Genomic DNA, 17,635 nt, shown 5'->3' on the forward strand with positions numbered 1-17,635 from the left:
AGGTCATCTAAATGATCAACAATCAGGCATACACAAATATTTTTAGGCTAAAAAGAAAGAGAAAAAACAAGCAAATGTCTCCAATTTCTCAAGCCTGTACTCCTTGATAGACCAGAACCTCTGAGGAAACTGATGTCATACCCAAGGTATTTAAGGGGTTGTATGTGTTAAAGCAACCATGTGTTAGTTTCAGGTTTATAAATAATGTGATCAGTAGACAAGATAATGATTATCTTGTGCTTCTGAGTTTGAGCATAATTTTAGAAATTTTAGTAGTTTGGAAGCAGATCCTGGTCCAAAAGGCATCTTATATCGCAAGAATTACGTAATTTCCCCGAGGGAGTCATCCCAAAGGGATCAATAAAGTCTGTTTAAGTCTAAGAATTTAGGTGTTTAAATAAACCAGTTAGAATTGATAGGAAAGCTAAGAGAAAACATATTCTTGATAGATAGTGCAGCATTGCCTGAACATCGCCTAAAGGCAAAGTTCAGTATCTGAAAAGATAACAACCGATATCAGACACAAAGTATCAGTCAATTCAAAGCAGAATATTTAATGTATCTTCGAACATGGCCATTAGTTTTGGGCCTTGAGTCACACTTGGCAGGTGTTGGTCAGTAGAAGTATTTTATTTAGAAGGTCAGAACCGGAAGTGCGGTGTTTTATTGCGGAGTAGTTCAAGGCAGGCTCAATCCCAGGGTGGATCACCCAACTGACGTCTTTCCCTCCCTCTCTTCAGTTTCAATTCAGTCAAATCATAGTGATCTGGCAGCCAGAGGTACATGCGTCTTCTAACAAGAGAGCAATCAGCACCTTTTGCGGCCGTTTTGTGAGCTCCGGAAAAGACAAAAACCTGCGAGGGAGTCGTCTCCTAACCGAAGTTCGCCAACGTTTGGGCAGAGAAAACTGCAGCGACCCCGAAAACACACAGAAATGGACGAAAAGGCGTTTACGAAAGAACTTGATCAGTGGATCGAGCAGCTCAACGAGTGCAAGCAGCTGTCGGAGGGACAAGTGAAAACACTTTGTGAAAAGGTGAGATATACATATTTTTAAAATTCACCCCCCCCCCTCCCCAACCCCAAGTAACTGTCAACGTCTTCTCTCTCCTTACCGCCGCCTTCCAGACATTCTTAAAATGGCGTCTATAGTGTACATTTCACTGCGCTCTGCGTATATTTGACAATCATTATGAGCGGTTAGCTTCTTCTTTTAATAGGACGTTTGAACCGTTGTCCGACAGAAATGTCTGGAAATTCTGAATTACAGGCACATGTTGTCGGTTACAGAGGGCTTACCAGGCAGACAGGGTCAGCCATACTGAGAATTCAAGTCACATACCACATTAACAGCCCTCCTCATTCAGACTGTCACTGTGACCTGTAGCATCTCTTTCAGCTAGATGTAGCACTGAAACTGTGCTATAAGTGTAGTGTAACTGACTGCTTACTTATTACTGTACATTATGTCTCATGTCTTTTTATAAGCAGGTACTGTGATAGAAAAAGAAAAAGGTAGGTGGATGCTGCCATCAAAGAAACACTTGCAGGAAAATATTCTTACAAAAGTAATGTTTTGTTCTAAGAGATTATGTCCTTATGTAATGTGAAACAAATTGAAGCCATGGAAAGGCGGGTAAACTTTTACTGTACAGTTAAAAAAATGGGTGAACTGAGATAAAGCTGGCTTATCACCATTCATGTATGTTATGTATGATAACTCTGCATTTCTCACAGGTAGTCAAGAAAGTTGCAGTTAACCTCTGACCCTTGCCCTTCATCTAGCTTCTCATTTACCCCTGAAGCCAATAAGCAGTGATGCTGACCTGTTTACAGGCAATAAAGTAGTCAATTTTCAAACTTAAACATGACATCATTGGTCAAAGATACATCATGTGAGTGGTAACACAACAAGTGGTCACACTTCTGAGCCCTTATCAAACTTGTGCTCTTATTTCTGTTCACTTCCCCATATCTCAGGACATTTGTTCATTGTTTCTCATGTCACTTAATCTGGAAAACACTGAGACAAATGCGAGCAAATTACTTTGAGACCGAAAGCAAAGAAGACCACTGAATGGTCATTCAGTGCAACTTATTTGATGGACTTTCCCTCTGACACAATTATTAGTGTGGGCACAGGGTTGTTTTTAGCACATTGTGGCCTGAATGGTGGAACTTCATCTTCTCTAATTGTCACACTTACTGCAATTCATGAAAAATACAAACCTAATGCAAAACATGTACAGTATTTTCAGTAAACATGGTATTTTTTCCTCTGCTCCTCCTTTGGCTGGAAAGTGGCCAACTGATAATGCAGACTTCTCTGGTCTGAGCTGCAGCTTAACCCCAGTCTTTCTGGAAATCCTTTCTGCTCAGACCACTTGCTGACTTCAAGCTATAGATGATGATCCAATCATTTTATCTAATGAAGATTTATGTTTTCTAGAATGTCTGACACCCCGTTCCGAAAGTGCACTATACATTGTTGCTGCCTTGTGTCATGGGCTATTTCTCCACTGCTGGAGAAACTGACACCTCTGTCTGTCTGATTGTTGGATGTCAGGGTTAGAAGTCCTGACTAACAACAAAACCATCATCAGTCTTATAGTGGTTCGCTGGTATCCTGGCTTTCTTAATCACATTTGCTGTTAAGTTTGACCTCTGATAACAGGCTGAATTTGGACAGATGTTTCTTTTTATAATCGGCATTTGCCAGATCGGCTTTTCGCTCTATAGTGCAGCTATATCCCTCCCAGCTCTCAAAAGGACACAAAAACTAGACCCACTACCATGTTTGGAGTGCTTTTCACTGAAGGTTAAGGGCATGCTATTCTCAAGCGGCTCGTTAATCCCAGCATTTGTTTTCTTTTTTCCTCTCAGTTCTGATGCTGTCAGTGTTAGTGGTTTTAAATGCATTGTTTAGGCCTGTTTTTTTTTTTAAACTGCTGTTAAAGATCCCAAAATGGGACATGGACCCTCTCCATGGGGCAGGGTGGTCAGTGTTTTGGCAATCTTGTGTCTGCTCAAAAAGTTAAACTAGCAAAGCTGTGGTTGTGTATTTGGCTCTACATGCATCTGTCTTAGACAATTAAGGAAAGGAGATTGACCAGTGGGCCCTGTGAGCAGTAATTAGTTATTACTATGATGAATAATGAGCACAATCAACAAGCTACACAAATGATGTTGTGCTTCTTTTTTCTCTTGCTCTCTGCTGCTTCCTCCATAATGCAGCAGAGATGCCATAAAAGTAGCTGAGAGGAAAAAGGAAAGCTGCACCCCCAGGCTATATCATTATATCACAGCTCATATGAGCCCAGCTGCTCCAAACCACCGTCTTACCTGCGTTTCTCCATCCGTCCCCCTGTGAATGTTGTTAATAACATTTGGGCAAATGTACCTACACAACATCCTCCCTGATTTAAAAATAGCAGGGGATATGATTGATTGTGAGTTGCATCACTAACACTATCAAAGCCTTTGTTGCTAAGGGGATCAGAGTGTGTGACTCAGGATAACACTGTTCATTGTGACTCAGAGAGCGGCTGTCTCTGTTTTGGGATGTATGGGGGTGTGGAGGAATGAGATGTGCTGTGCAGTCTTGTCCACAGCCTTTTCATTTCTGCTTTCCAGTTATCTCAGTAAAGGCAGAACATGCCAGAGTTTCTGTCTGGTGTCTAGAGCACATGAACAAGGGAAAACCTATGAGCTTTATCCTGTTTATTAGAATCGGTGCAGATTTTTTTTTTTTTTCCAGTTTTCAGCACTGCAGTACCCCCCTCAATGCTGTGGACGTGTTTTGCAAATATTGTTTGTTTGCGTATAGTGATGTCATTGTTTGATCAGGTAATAGCGTTTAATCGAGTTGACAGGTTGAGATGAAGTGACTGCAGACAGTGCTCTGTTCACTGGAAATCGGTTTTATGTCCTTGCCAGTTACACAGAGTAAATCTAATTAAATGCGTAACATGTGCTTCAGAGAGAGACATATCCTTCTCGTGACCTGTTGTCTTTTTTTTCCCCTCTTCCTCTATTCAAAAATAAACCTTTTGAGAGTTACATAACTATTCACACACGGTTTCTGTCTTTTAAGGGTCAAATGCTGTGTTGTTTCTATCTCTGCTCATGTGATACCCTTTTCAGGCACTGTTTACTAACCATTCAAGATAGATCTAATTCATTCATTCTTGTCTCATGTTAGTCAAAGCATCTTCAGGTCATCCTCAAACATAAATATCTGTTCTGAAGTATGACAGAATGATGTAATTATTTGATCATGTGGAGATAGTGATGCTGAGGTTTTTAGTATGACCTTTATCTATGCTCAGAGAAGTTTAATGCAGCTTGTCAGGATGCCAAATAAAACTTCAAACGTCAGAAGGGCGGTTTGTTTTCCTGCAACAGCTGATATACTGAAAACACAGAAAGCCCAGGATAGTAATAGTAATATCATGAATTCAGCAAAAATGGTCGTCAAAAAAAGCATGTAGTAATACAGTGACCCTCATGAGCACACGTGAGTCAAAATGTCTGATGCTGATGGAAGGTTGTTAAAGGCATCTCAGCAAAATTCACAAACCCATAGTAGAAAAGCTGACAACACACTCACAATCTGCCATCCTTTAGCTGCTTGTGGTGCTGATCTCCACACTGATTATAGTGCTGTTGTCAGGAAGATGCTTAACGTTTAACTACCATAAACATCTTGGAGTGAGGTCATCCTTTGTGGTCGTAGGTTTTGCCTAGTCGACAGGCTTAATTCGCCCCTAAGTTGTCTCCGGGAGAACCTTTGGCCGCGTTTAACTCACTTTAATGGGATTATATTGCGGCAGCTGGGGGAAAATGCTGACTTCAGTTCTCAGCACTCGACTAAGCAGTTTGTTGACTGTGGCGGCGTCTGATGTTTTGGGCATAGCTGTAATCTGGGCCGAGGTTCCCTCCCCTGCTACAGAGTACATTGGGGCGAGGCGCTTACGTAACCTCCGCCGTCATCTTTTTCATTCACTGCTGGACTGGCATCCACGGTATGAGCCATGACCTGCCCCGCACACTAGGGTTTTGAAGTTAGCGCTAAATCCAGGCTTAAGTTGTTAGTTATGAAGAAGTTTCACTGATGCCAGAAGTAGCAGGTCACATTGCATTAGTCTCAATTGCCTCCAGTTGTATTAAATTTTTGATCTGAAAGTGCTTAATCCCGATTTATGTTTAGTTTTCAGTGGGATTGTTTTGACATGACATGATCATAAAATGAAATTGCGTAAAGGCTATTTATGTGATTTTTTTTCCAAAATAAAGTGCAGGTGATCTGGGACCACTGACTACAACAACAACAAGGTTTATTTACAACTATGTCAACTACAAAAGATGACAAGTCTCTCGAGTAGGCAGGGAAATAAAAGAATAAAAACTGGATAGAAATAAAATCATCAGCTAAGTGCAGCATATGGCGAGAAAAACCTGGATGTGTTGTCAGTGTGCTGGCCAAAGTGCACATTAAACAGGTTATTTATCAGTTGAGCCAGTTATGGACACAGAGGTGATCACTGATGCGTCATTGAAGCATATTACTCATACAGTGTAAGGTTACGGGGCTGTAGGCCATATACTTCGTCATTAGCTGGCAAAGCAACTTTTAGAGGGTGTCCTAATGAATAAGGGGTGGAGACATAGCACTTAAGTATATTGTCTTTCATCGGGTAGCTCTGCCTTTGTTTAAACCCAGTGTCTGGTATGTTTTTCCAGGGAGGTCACTGATATGAATTTAAAATAGATATAGAGGAGTCTTTATGTTTCTGCTTAAAGTAATATAGATTTGTTTGAAACAGGAGGATTGGCTTGATCAATGATAGTGTTCATGGCAGCAAAAACAGCAAGATGCTGACAAAAATCTTGCTCTTTTTTAACCTTTCTTTCTATTTGCCACATGTATTTGCCTGTTGATGCTTATTTTAGTTCTCCCTAAATTATACTCATTGTGGGAAGTTGAAGGTTTAGAACAGTGAATTTTACGGATCACAGACAGACTGACCTGGCCCGCTTAAAATGCATATTTGTTTATTTCCCCTCATCTCACTCAAAGTAGTCAGGAAGGGAGGAGGGGGGCGGATGAAAAATATATTGCTGTTCCACTTTAACGCAGGCATGTAGAATATTCTTTCTGGCTTAGCGACTCAATTTCTTTAGAGTTCGAAGCTGTGGTCAATCTGTCATCGGGAGGCCAGTCGCTGAAAGGCCTCCTGCCACATGGTAGTATGGGCACGTGGAGGGTGTGTGTGTGTGTGTGTAATATAGGTCAGCATTGTGCAGCACTGCAGTCCTGTCCTGTGGGCCTGTCTCTCTCTTTGTCCCATCTGCTGATGTGACGGGCCAACTTCAGCGCTCATGTCAATGTGATTTCTCTCTTTCTCTCACCCTGGTTACATTTTTTTCCTAAGGGATCAGTGGGAAACGATGGGGGATATTCCACCAATTAAAACAGCTGGCATTTAGATGGAAGGAAGCATGCGCTCGCCCAAACTAAATCACCAGCTGCTTTCAGAGAGTCTTATCATGTGATAATAATCTTATGAAACGCACAGAACACAACAACCCCCGCTTTCAAGCCTACTGCGGATGGACAGTGACCTTTTCAGCAGAATCGCATCTCAGTAAACACTTGAAAATGGCTGGAGCAAAAAAAGTCGGTGTGATTCTTGACCCCCCCTCCTCCCGTTGTCCCCATTTCCCTGTCTCACTTTGTTGCTGTTTTTTGCTCGCATGCAGCTCAGCACGTCTAGTGGTCATTCAGCTCAGGGCATTTCTCTCTCTTTGCCTGAGCTTTGTCTGTTCCCAAGCTTCTTAAAAGAGCTCATCCAGCTGACCGACCCCCTTAGTCAGACCAGCCTGCCAAGCAAGGCTGATTCCAGGAATAGGACTTCTTGTGGGTCTCCAGATTTAGTATTAGTACTTTTTAAAGCTTTCCCCTATTTTTAGTTTTGTTTTAGTTCTGCACTGGGAGGAGGGTGCGTTATCATTAGGCACCTGCTTATTAGAGATTATGAATATATAAATTATAATTGCACGCTTTTTGAAATGGAGCCATATAGTTAAAAGTCCCATAAGCTTACAACTCTGTACGTAAAATAAGAGGAATCTGTCACTACTCAAACAATTGAAACCAAATACTGCCTAGTAACTTTTTTTGTCCTGCATCAGGTCAGCTGACCAACACAAGAAAATCTTCTGCATGTTTTATTTTGAGTGTTTCATCAGTGTGTGACTGTCTCTCATTTGCACTGAATCAGCAGACAACAGTAACCAAGTGTTTAGCTGTAGGCCACATACTGAGTCATACAGTGCCTTTTTTTTTTTTTTTTTTTTAATGTTCAGATTTACTTTTTGGTGTAGTGGCTGACTATGCAGTCACAGCCCTCCTAGATATAGCTGAGTCCTCTTGAAGTAATAATCAGAGTAAACCAAGCATTTTATCAAAAGAAATAAATAAATTAAACGCCAGCCACTGTTCTCCACTCTGTCTTCGGCTTTTGGAACACCAGACTAATTGATTTTTAGGAAATGTTGCAGTGCAACCAGAGCTGTCTTTCCAAGTGCTGCAAGGCAGGCTTACAGGAAACTAGTGACGCGCGCACACACACACATGGAGCTTACACACTCATATAGGGTAGGGGCTTATTTCCTTGGAGAGATTATGGTAGCGATGTTGGGGGTTATGTTGTAATCGCTGTGTTGCATCTTAATGTTAGGCCCCCACTGGAGGCTGATGTGGAAATTGTGCAGAGAGGTGGGCAGGAAATTGTGCGTTCCTAAAATAAAGATGGAGAACAAAGAATGAGATAGAAAATTACAGTGTGTGGAGCATGTGATTATGGAGCAGGATCACATGGATTTTCCCGGCATTTGAACGAGCATAACACAGTGAAGCAGTACACATTACATAAACTGGGGGGGAAGTAAAATGTCAAGTTATTGATAACCTAATTATCTGATGTTTTGAGCTCCTTTGGGTTTGTTTGTGTGACCTTCACTTTTTGTATTTCTCACTTAACCTGATGTTTTTTCATTTTTCAATCCATGAACCACCGTTAAATGTGTGTGTATTTTTTTTCTCCAGGCAAAAGAGATCCTGACCAAGGAGTCAAACGTCCAGGAGGTGAGATGTCCGGTGACAGTGTGCGGTGACGTGCATGGCCAGTTCCATGACCTCATGGAGCTGTTCAAGATCGGCGGGAAATCACCAGACACAAACTATTTGTTTATGGGAGATTACGTGGACAGAGGGTACTACTCAGTAGAAACCGTCACTTTACTAGTAGCACTTAAGGTGAGTAATAATTTTAAAAAGTCCTCACACACTTTGCTCGCTCCAAAACTGAAATTTGATAGGGCTTTTTAGGAAAAAAAAATTAAGACACAGCTTTGCTCTCTCATATCATGTTTCAGGTACGCTTCCGGGAGCGCATCACAATCCTCAGGGGGAACCACGAGAGCAGACAGATCACACAAGTGTACGGCTTCTATGACGAGTGCCTCAGGAAATATGGTAACGCCAATGTGTGGAAGTACTTCACAGACCTGTTCGATTACCTCCCCCTCACTGCCTTGGTAGACTCTCAGGTGAGAAAACACGTTGGTTAGTTTCACAGCTATAAATATGGCTTGTGCAGAGACTGAGCAGGATTGAAAATGTGGAACAGCACATACAGCATTATTAGTTGAGGAAGTGTTGATTAGATGGTAAGAGCATGCAGTGGATTCAGAGGCTGATGGTCATGAGTGAAGTACTGAAAGTTTCTTCTTTTCCTTCCAGATTTTCTGCCTTCATGGAGGCCTGTCACCGTCCATAGACACATTGGATCACATTAGAGCACTGGACCGTTTACAGGAAGTGCCACATGAGGTAAAGATAATACGTACAAGACAACAAAGAACTGAACAGAAAACAACAGGATTTGGTTGTAAAATAATAGCCATCAATAAAATCAAGTTGATCATGACCAATAACTAGAAAGCACAAAGGAAGTAATGTGTTGATATTCTCATTTCTCCTTAATTCAGTATATTTGCAGTTAAAACATGAGGGCGGCTGTTTAGGTAAGCAACAGCAGATCTGCTTCTGAGTCCCATCACTAACATTCTCCTCCTCCTCCTATTTGTCCTCCACAGGGTCCCATGTGTGACCTGCTGTGGTCAGACCCCGACGACCGTGGCGGCTGGGGCATCTCTCCTCGAGGAGCCGGCTACACTTTCGGTCAGGACATCTCAGAGACTTTCAACCACGCCAACCGCCTCACACTGGTGTCCCGTGCCCACCAGCTGGTTATGGAGGTGTGTGTCTGTTAAGATTGTGTTTTTTTTTTGTGAGTCCAGTACAGTAAAGTAGATTTATATCAACTGGCCACAGTGGCTGAGCTGAATAATCGTTGGTTATGTGACTAAGTGGCTGTTACAGTTTATAGACTACTCAGCTATGGTCAAAAACCACCACTACAGAAAACAAAAGGAGAGTTATAACACCACCAGCCAGCTCCCTTGTACCAAGTTCAAGAACATGCTGTGCAGTTTAGATTTGCATTATTGTGGCACTTTTTCCTGAATTATACATCTGCAGTGAATAATGGATTGCATCTGCTTCCCCCAGGGTTACAACTGGTGCCATGAGAGGAATGTGGTGACAATATTTAGCGCTCCCAACTACTGCTACCGCTGTGGCAACCAAGCGGCTATCATGGAACTAGATGACACTCTCAAATACTCATTGTAAGTATATTTAAAAAAATGTAAAATAATTCTATAGACTTATAAAAGTTAATGCTCTGCATGACTGGGAGAGTATTTTTTCCATGAGATAGGGCTACAGGCTTTTTCAAAATTCAAATTATGTGCAATATATTAATATAAATGGATACATGTATTACTTGAATTTGGTCAGCACATCTAATTAGTTTTTTTTACTGATTTTTATTTCTTCCTTTACCCAGCTTGCAGTTTGATCCTGCGCCTCGCAGAGGGGAGCCTCACGTCACCCGTCGCACCCCAGACTACTTCCTGTAAACTCCGACCTTCGACCCCTTGTACAGTCAAGTCCAGTATTGCCATGATATACGACCTTCAAATCGATAACAACATGAATGAGGATGGGGAGGGTGGGAGACTAGGGTGGGGGTGGGGGCTACACAGCAGTGCACATTGTATATCCACACAAAGACCTATTTAAGCATTTAGCAAAAACAATGTCTGTGTGTCTATGGATGGACCAAAAGGTGTGTGCCATAATCATTACAATATTCATTGCTGAGGACTTGTATTGAAAATCTCTCCCACTATGTCAAAAACAACAGTGATGTTTAAATTCCTCATCCTGTACCTGTGTAGCTGACTGACGGCACCGAGGTCCAAGACAAAAATTTGCTACTTCAGATGCGGCTGTTTGAATCCCACTTGCCATGGCTTATTATATTTAGGAGATCTGAACATGATCTGTTTGCACTTTTGTAAATCTAAAGAAATGTAACATATGTCAAAAGATAAAAAAGATTTCACACTACAGATGTTTTTTTTCCTTTTTGATTTTTTAAAAATTACAAATAAAGCCCCCATCAGGCAAGTTTTACACAAGGTTTCTTTGTCCTGTGTAACTTTTAAGCAAAACCCTTCTTATGCAGTTACCCAGCTTGGTGTATATGACTGACAGATGATGGAGTGTTCATCCACATCAACTCACTGACTCCCTCTGATCTACAGAGTCTGTATTAACCAAACCATTTGAATAATAAAGACAAAGGTGGCTCCTTGACGTGAATGTGCTGTTTTCTTTTGTATGATGCTGAAAAACTTTGAACCTGAATGACATGACAACTGGTCCCTGTGACCTGTAATTAATTCAGAATTTAACCAACTGGAAGTCTGCCAGTTCACCAACAGGTGAGTAGGTCAGCCATCTGGCCTGCAGTTTAGCTGGCAGTGCTACATTTAAGGAATTAGTTCAGGATGTGTGTTTTGGAGAGGTTGTACGCTGTTGGCTGCCTTCCTCTTGGAGCATGTCACTGTGATGGTAACTGAACTGTGTCCCAACTGGACAGCTGCGAGAGGTTCTTTAATCAAGAAAAGGTTAACATTTTGATGTCTCTTGCAAACCAGTTCCAACATTTAGCACCAGCTTGTGTTTTGCCAGTAATGTGGGATTGTCAGTGTGAACACAATGAAAAGCTTTGACACCAAATTAGTAGTATTTTTGATCCCTTTTACTATTACATCCACATTATAAGATTCTGTAGTCATTCCCTTAAAACAGTTGCTTTTGAATACTACCAGAAATATTGTGAATATGAGTGAAACCCTCAAAAGGCAGAATTTAGGAGTTAGAGATGTGTGACTGGGTGAGCACAAAGGCAACTTGTGGTAGAATTAGTATGATTGACATTTTATTTTGGCCAGGAATAATTTTACAGTTTTCTTGCTGTATGTTGTCATACATATACAGTATATAAAATACATTATGTCTAGTGTGCTTGCTCTCTTTCATTTGTCCATTGCAGCAGCTGAAGTGCTATGCTGCTTTACATCTAAAACAAAATAATTGCCATGGTAGGTTAAAATAAAACACTTACCATTTTGGTATATTATTTAGGAAAAAGCAGTAACAATGTAACGCGTGGAAATAGGTGAAATGATGATTTACACTCGAAACATGGGAATGTAACCTTTCCAGGAGCACTTGAAAGCATCATGGAATCAACTCGAAAGGTTGCGTAGTAAGGAAAAAGCGCCACTCGATGGTAGCTTAATTCTATTACTGTAGAAGTAACTGGACAAGAGGAGTCTTATATTTACACATTTAGTAAGTTTATAAAACACAGCACATTGCGAAGATTATACAAAAGGTTTCCAAAAACTGAAAACAGATTTGAGCATCAGAACTATGTTTTTTCTTCTTTCCTTTTCCATTTAATTTAAACTAGGTCCACCTCTAGGAGCTACATCAGTAAAAGGATGCTTAATGATGCGTTTGTACGTTTGTACTAAACGTAAGTATTTTCACATTGCAGTACACCTTTTTTTTCCACCACTGCCCAAATGGCCCATTTAATATGAATTGCACTAATCCCTTATAATCCATTATAGTAGACACATTTCGCAACAAACAAATTAATTCCAAATTAATTCCCCTTTATATATATATATATATAGTAATAAGCACCCCTCCATACAAACATTTCAAATGTTATTAGAGTACCAGAGTGTCATGCAAAAAAACAAACAAAAAAATAACAAAATGGCTATTAAGCTTTAAATTGTTTAAGAAAACTCAAATATCTGCACACACTTGTGCATCTGATAAAAACAAACAAACAAGCAAAAAAAAAAAAAAAAAAAAAAAAAAAAAAAAACAACAACAACAACAACAACAACAACAACATAAAAGCGGGGTTAGATAAACAGGAACAGCAGCCTTCGTGCGGCCACCCCCCGTTTTTTCCCCTCCTGCATCTGACAAAGCGCTCGACAGCCTCCGGGCGGCAGGCTCACTAGGTTGATCCAGAGACTTCCAGCCACTGTTCGGTGCCTTCGCGTCTGTCAGGCCCTACTGTTGACTACAGAGGAGTTTTCACCTCTGGATCTGACTTAAAACATTTACGGTACGTGGCTTCGTAAACCCGAACCTCTTGTTTTGTATTTTGTTCACCCACGGAAACTGAGGTCAAATCGATTGTTTTTATATTTTGTTTGCATCTTTAATTTGACGAGCCTGGATGTGGTTGCTAAGAGGCCTCACTGACATTGCAAGGCGCAAGCGTAACGTTAAGCTAAGACGCTAGCATTGTGCATGGTAATGCTAGCTGCCCGGTTAGCTCACCATTCAGTCAACATTTAGGGTTGTTTTTGGTTGTAAAAACACATGACGTTGACATTGTCGCAGGTGTTTTATGTATTAACGTGCTACAATGTTTGTCAGCTATGAAAGGTATTTACCATCAAGCTAGCTACGTGGTTAGCATTACCCCCGGTTAGCCTGTGTTAATAAATGTAACGTTGGTTAGCTCGGAGGAAACGTTAGCGCTTTAACGTTAACCACTTGTCGATTGAGTGGATCTTGCTAATAACATCGCCCACTTTGCTAATGTTAAAATGTATCAACATTTGTACCAAGTGTATCGCTACAGTTGTGGCTACTTAATTATTAATGATGTGATCTGTCTGGCGGACGTAACAAATAAGTTGCTAACAAGCTATCACATCAATATTAGCTAGTTGCAGCGTTAGCGACAACTAGACGTAGAAATGGAATCATGAAGATGTGAGTTCATTTTGTTTACTAAATCAAAGTGAGTACATATGTATTACTCTAGCAACCGTTTAATGTGTTGTAATATTCTGACTGTTCTGTTCTACAGATAATGCCCACAATAAAACTACAGAGCTCTGATGGGGAAATCTTCGAGGTGGATGTTGAGATAGCCAAGCAGTCTGTCACTATCAAGACCATGTTAGAAGGTATAACTTTCAAATCAACACAAACTTTCAAGTCCATCGCCTGATTTAAATTTTCCTTTGCAGCAGGATAGGCACTAAATTTTACTAAAACAAATGCACCTTCTGGTAGATACAGTGCAGACTGATGTTTGACATTCATTGATTCTCTGACAGATTTGGGAATGGATGATGAAGGGGATGATGACCCAGTTCCTCTCCCTAATGTGAACGCTGCCATCCTCAAGAAGGTACAGAACACACATACACACAAATGCATCATACCACACATGTACCCACATATACCCATGATGACAAATGGTGTATGGCAGATTTGTTTGTTGAAGTGTTGTGACAGTCAAACTTTAATTCTATTAAATAGCAAATTGAATACACAAATATGTGTAGGTTTAGACAGGATTTCTGGTCATTGAATGGTTTAATTGTTTTTTTTGGCTGTTGCTGATAATGGCAAAATGATTCACATACAACAGTGACATATTCAAATGAAAAAACTTGGTCTTGGTCCACCATAAGTCTTTCAGTTGTAGTTCTGATGTTAGGTTTTTTTTTTGTTGCTTATACTAAGAAGCATGAGTTCCCATAAGAGTTTTTAATCTGTTTTGTACATTTGAAGCTGTTTTAAGTTAAATGCACCATGAACACTCATTAAAAATTGTGTATATGTACTGTTCACTCAGGTTAGGTCAGGTTTGTTAGTGTTTCTTTAATCAGTTTTTGTTGAAGCTGTTTTTAGAAAGGTATTGATTCAACAGCCTGTAATTAGTCTGTTATCCTGAGAGGGTTTACCTGCGTCTCTATTGGTCTGCACTCATCAGGATAAATAGGCTAAAATATCAGAAACACATCTCAGTTTCAGCAAAAAAAATGAACATTAAATCCTTCTCAAAGGCAGTAGTTATTGAAAGGCTGCGGTATTAAACTTAAAGCTAGGTGTATACGTGGTATGTCTTTGTCACATTCTGTTAAGTTCAATTTTCATTGTTAAGCTATAAGATACTGAAACACAGTCTGTTTCCTTTTGCCCTTGTCCAATCATTTCTGCCAGTACACTGACTAATCATGAGTGGGAGCAGAAGGATATGAGGGCCTCTTTGTCTACATCTCATCTACGAGTTTGCGTTTGTACTCCAGACGTGGAGATATTTAAATAAGAGTGGTTAAACCCAATTAGAGACCTTGAACCTGTGTTAATTGATCATAATTTGCATGAAGTTAACATGTGACGCTAGAAGAGAAGAGCAACAATTCTAGTGTGGTATTTAAACCTTTGTGTCCAGTTTTAAATGCAGAGTTGGTGGATGCCATACATATTTATCTAAATTACATGTGTCTGTGTTTCCTTCAGGTGATTCAGTGGTGCACTCATCACAAAGATGACCCTCCTCCTCCTGAGGATGATGAGAACAAGGAGAAGAGGACAGATGACATTCCTGTTTGGGACCAGGAGTTCCTCAAAGTCGACCAAGGCACCTTGTTTGAACTCATTCTGGTAAATACATTCACATTCCATTGACCTACATTCATTCCCAAGAGGCTGACACTAACCTTAACCACAACCTTTACATGCCAAATCTCAACCCTCACCTGAACTAATGCCAAAAACAAAACAATTTAATTTAGTTCTTAACATTTGTCCAGACTGGTTTTTCCCCAGAATCTTCAAAGTGTTGATTCTTTAACAAATTTTTGTCCCCAAAACCAGTGCACATGTACGTATTTAAAGTTTAATTCCATTTAAATTTTAATGAACAAGGTCTATTGCTGTGTAGAACACAATTAGAACAAATCTACAGTGAATAAAGTAATATTAATTAAATCTCAGGTTGTGCCATTATAATGAAAAAAGACTAAGAGACTAATTTGTTCATTTTGAGGATGTTGCTGTTTTCTATCTTCCTTTACTACTCCAGCTTGGGGCTGAACTTTTCAAAAATGCTTATCCAGAGTGGCTGTATTAGAATTAGTTAGTTAGTTAGTTAGTTAATAAGCCGAAACAAAAAAGGTTTGACTCACCTGATCTCGCTCTTTGGAGTGCGGATCTCAAGTCAAATAATTAATTGACTGTGAATACATTTACTGTGATGCACTTCACTGTGATATTCTCTTCTGCTTTAGTGGCTCTTTTTTGACATCTACTTGTGAATGTGCGCATTTCTTTTGTGACCCTCACATCCTGTAGTCACTTTATTTCATTCACTGATGTGGCAGGGTACTCAGAGTTTTCATGTTGTGAACAGAGATATAAAAGTTGCTTAGCAACAGCTGGAAAATGGGTGGTTTGGGGTGACTGCTGTAGAAGAGGCAGGCATTTAAAAAGACTGGTTTTAAGGTGGGGGAAAAAAGAACAGGAAGTGATCTTGGACTTAAGTGGAATTTTCTGTGGGTAACGTGTGAAGGTAAACCAGGCAGAGCATGAGAAAGGTAACCTGAGCGGAGATTGGGAAATAGGTGTTGATGAATCTGTGGGCTTCCAGGAAGTGAAACGCAAGAAGCAGTGTCCGTCACATGAGTTGATTTGACCCGCACGCACCCCCTGACGTGTTCGAATGTGTTTACGTGCACTGAAGAGACTGGGTGTTCTGCATGCAAGTCTACATTTCTGGGAGATTACTTTGTAACATGAACACCTTATTTTTACTGTTTCCCTTGTGGTGGTTGTTCATGAAGAATAAAATGACTGTCATTATGCTAACTTTCTCAAGTTGTTGTGTTATAAACTCAGCACGTGATAAGGCCCCATTCAGTCTTGGTTTTAATATGTGATCTGGATACTTAAACTTAATGATGATTTCTGGTGAAACATGGTCCGACCCAGTGAAGGGAAGCAATGCCATGGACGATGTCATTCATTTCACTTACTGCTACTACTTGTAGCTACTGTAGGTGTTTGTATTTTCCCCAAAATGCAAAGGTGTCTTGTCAGTCCTTTCTAGCCTCTCTCTCCTTCCCCTTCCTCCTCTCCGCTCCTCTTCATCTCACCGTTGTCTCTTCTGTTTAGGCCGCCAACTATTTGGACATCAAAGGCCTGTTAGATGTCACTTGCAAGACGGTGGCCAACATGATCAAAGGCAAAACCCCTGAGGAGATCAGGAAGACTTTCAACATCAAAAATGATTTCACAGAGGAAGAGGAAGCCCAGGTAGTTATTCCATCCATCATCTGTCTGTCAGAAAACAAAAAGGTCTTACATAAGTCAGGAGAAATGAATCGCTTTTGAATGGTACTCAAGATAAATGTAAAGAATTAAGATGAAAACTTTTTAACCTGTGTGAGGAATCAGAGCTTTGACAGTTGACCTTTCTTATGCACACTTGTGGAAACTCAGCCTGTTTGTTGCTCATCTCGTCCACAGGTACGCAAAGAGAACCAGTGGTGTGAAGAGAAGTAACAGGGAAGATCCTGTCAACACTACCACACTGAAATGGATTGTCCCTGCTAACTGGTTGCACTGGCGTTGTTCATACTTGTTAATATTTACATTTAGTATATTGAGAGTCACATGCCCCCATCATCCCCTTTCCTCAATTTCTGTATACACATAGCATGACCATTTTAACTTGCTTGTGTGATGTTATTAATTTAAGTAAAAGAAGCTCTTTTCTGTTTCCACACACTCATGTTGTGTATTCACATAAAATAAATAAATAGTCCTGTTTCCATGGCTTTGTACCCTTAAAGATTAGAAGACAGTCCTTTCATATTTCCCCTATGATTAATTGCTATGGTTGTCTTTTTTACTGGACGTTTGTTTTCTTTTAGATTAATTGATTAAATAAAATGGTTTTTTTTGACAATGGAGATGAAAGGGTGAATATTATTTTTGCTCTGTAAATGCATTTGTTTTGTGAAACCATGTTAAGATAGGATGGGCTGCTTTAAAGGAAAACAGGTTTGGGGTGGAAAGATTTTTTTTTTTTTTTTTGGATTGTATTATGTCCTTTGGACTCGGAAGTACTTGTGTGTTGTCACACAGCATTGGGTATAACTCATTCCTAATTCATGTTGTATTGAATAGGAAACTAAGCTCTGATGCTGGATTTTGGGATGGTCGAATATATACTGAAGGAGTAAATAAAACATATAAAACGGTTGATGTTTGTCATTTTTGTTTTGAAGGTACCATGGCCTTAAACTTGCATCTTAG

At 40.2% G+C, this 17,635-nt stretch overlaps 2 protein-coding genes across 2 annotated transcripts; both read left to right on the top strand.

The window, feature by feature from the left end:
- The first annotated feature begins 688 nt into the window (after positions 1 to 688).
- Positions 689 to 10,792, top strand: ppp2cab (protein phosphatase 2 catalytic subunit alpha b). Its single transcript, XM_018692377.2, has 7 exons — positions 689 to 1,036; positions 8,111 to 8,320; positions 8,440 to 8,613; positions 8,807 to 8,896; positions 9,163 to 9,324; positions 9,638 to 9,756; positions 9,978 to 10,792. Exons 1-7 carry the CDS (start codon positions 935 to 937, stop codon positions 10,048 to 10,050), a joined length of 930 nt encoding a protein of 309 aa, XP_018547893.1. The 5' UTR covers positions 689 to 934; the 3' UTR covers positions 10,051 to 10,792.
- A 1,675-nt stretch (positions 10,793 to 12,467) lies between these two features.
- On the top strand, positions 12,468 to 17,582 carry skp1 (S-phase kinase-associated protein 1). The gene is made up of 6 exons (XM_018691909.2): positions 12,468 to 12,635; positions 13,392 to 13,491; positions 13,645 to 13,718; positions 14,837 to 14,980; positions 16,490 to 16,630; positions 16,844 to 17,582. The coding sequence occupies exons 2-6, from the start codon at positions 13,395 to 13,397 to the stop codon at positions 16,877 to 16,879; spliced, it is 492 nt and encodes a 163-aa protein (XP_018547425.1). The 5' UTR covers positions 12,468 to 12,635; positions 13,392 to 13,394; the 3' UTR covers positions 16,880 to 17,582.
- The last annotated feature ends 53 nt before the right edge of the window (positions 17,583 to 17,635 follow it).

This window comes from Lates calcarifer, linkage group LG20 (assembly GCF_001640805.2).
Source record: "Lates calcarifer isolate ASB-BC8 linkage group LG20, TLL_Latcal_v3, whole genome shotgun sequence".
NCBI lineage: Eukaryota > Metazoa > Chordata > Actinopteri > Centropomidae > Lates > Lates calcarifer.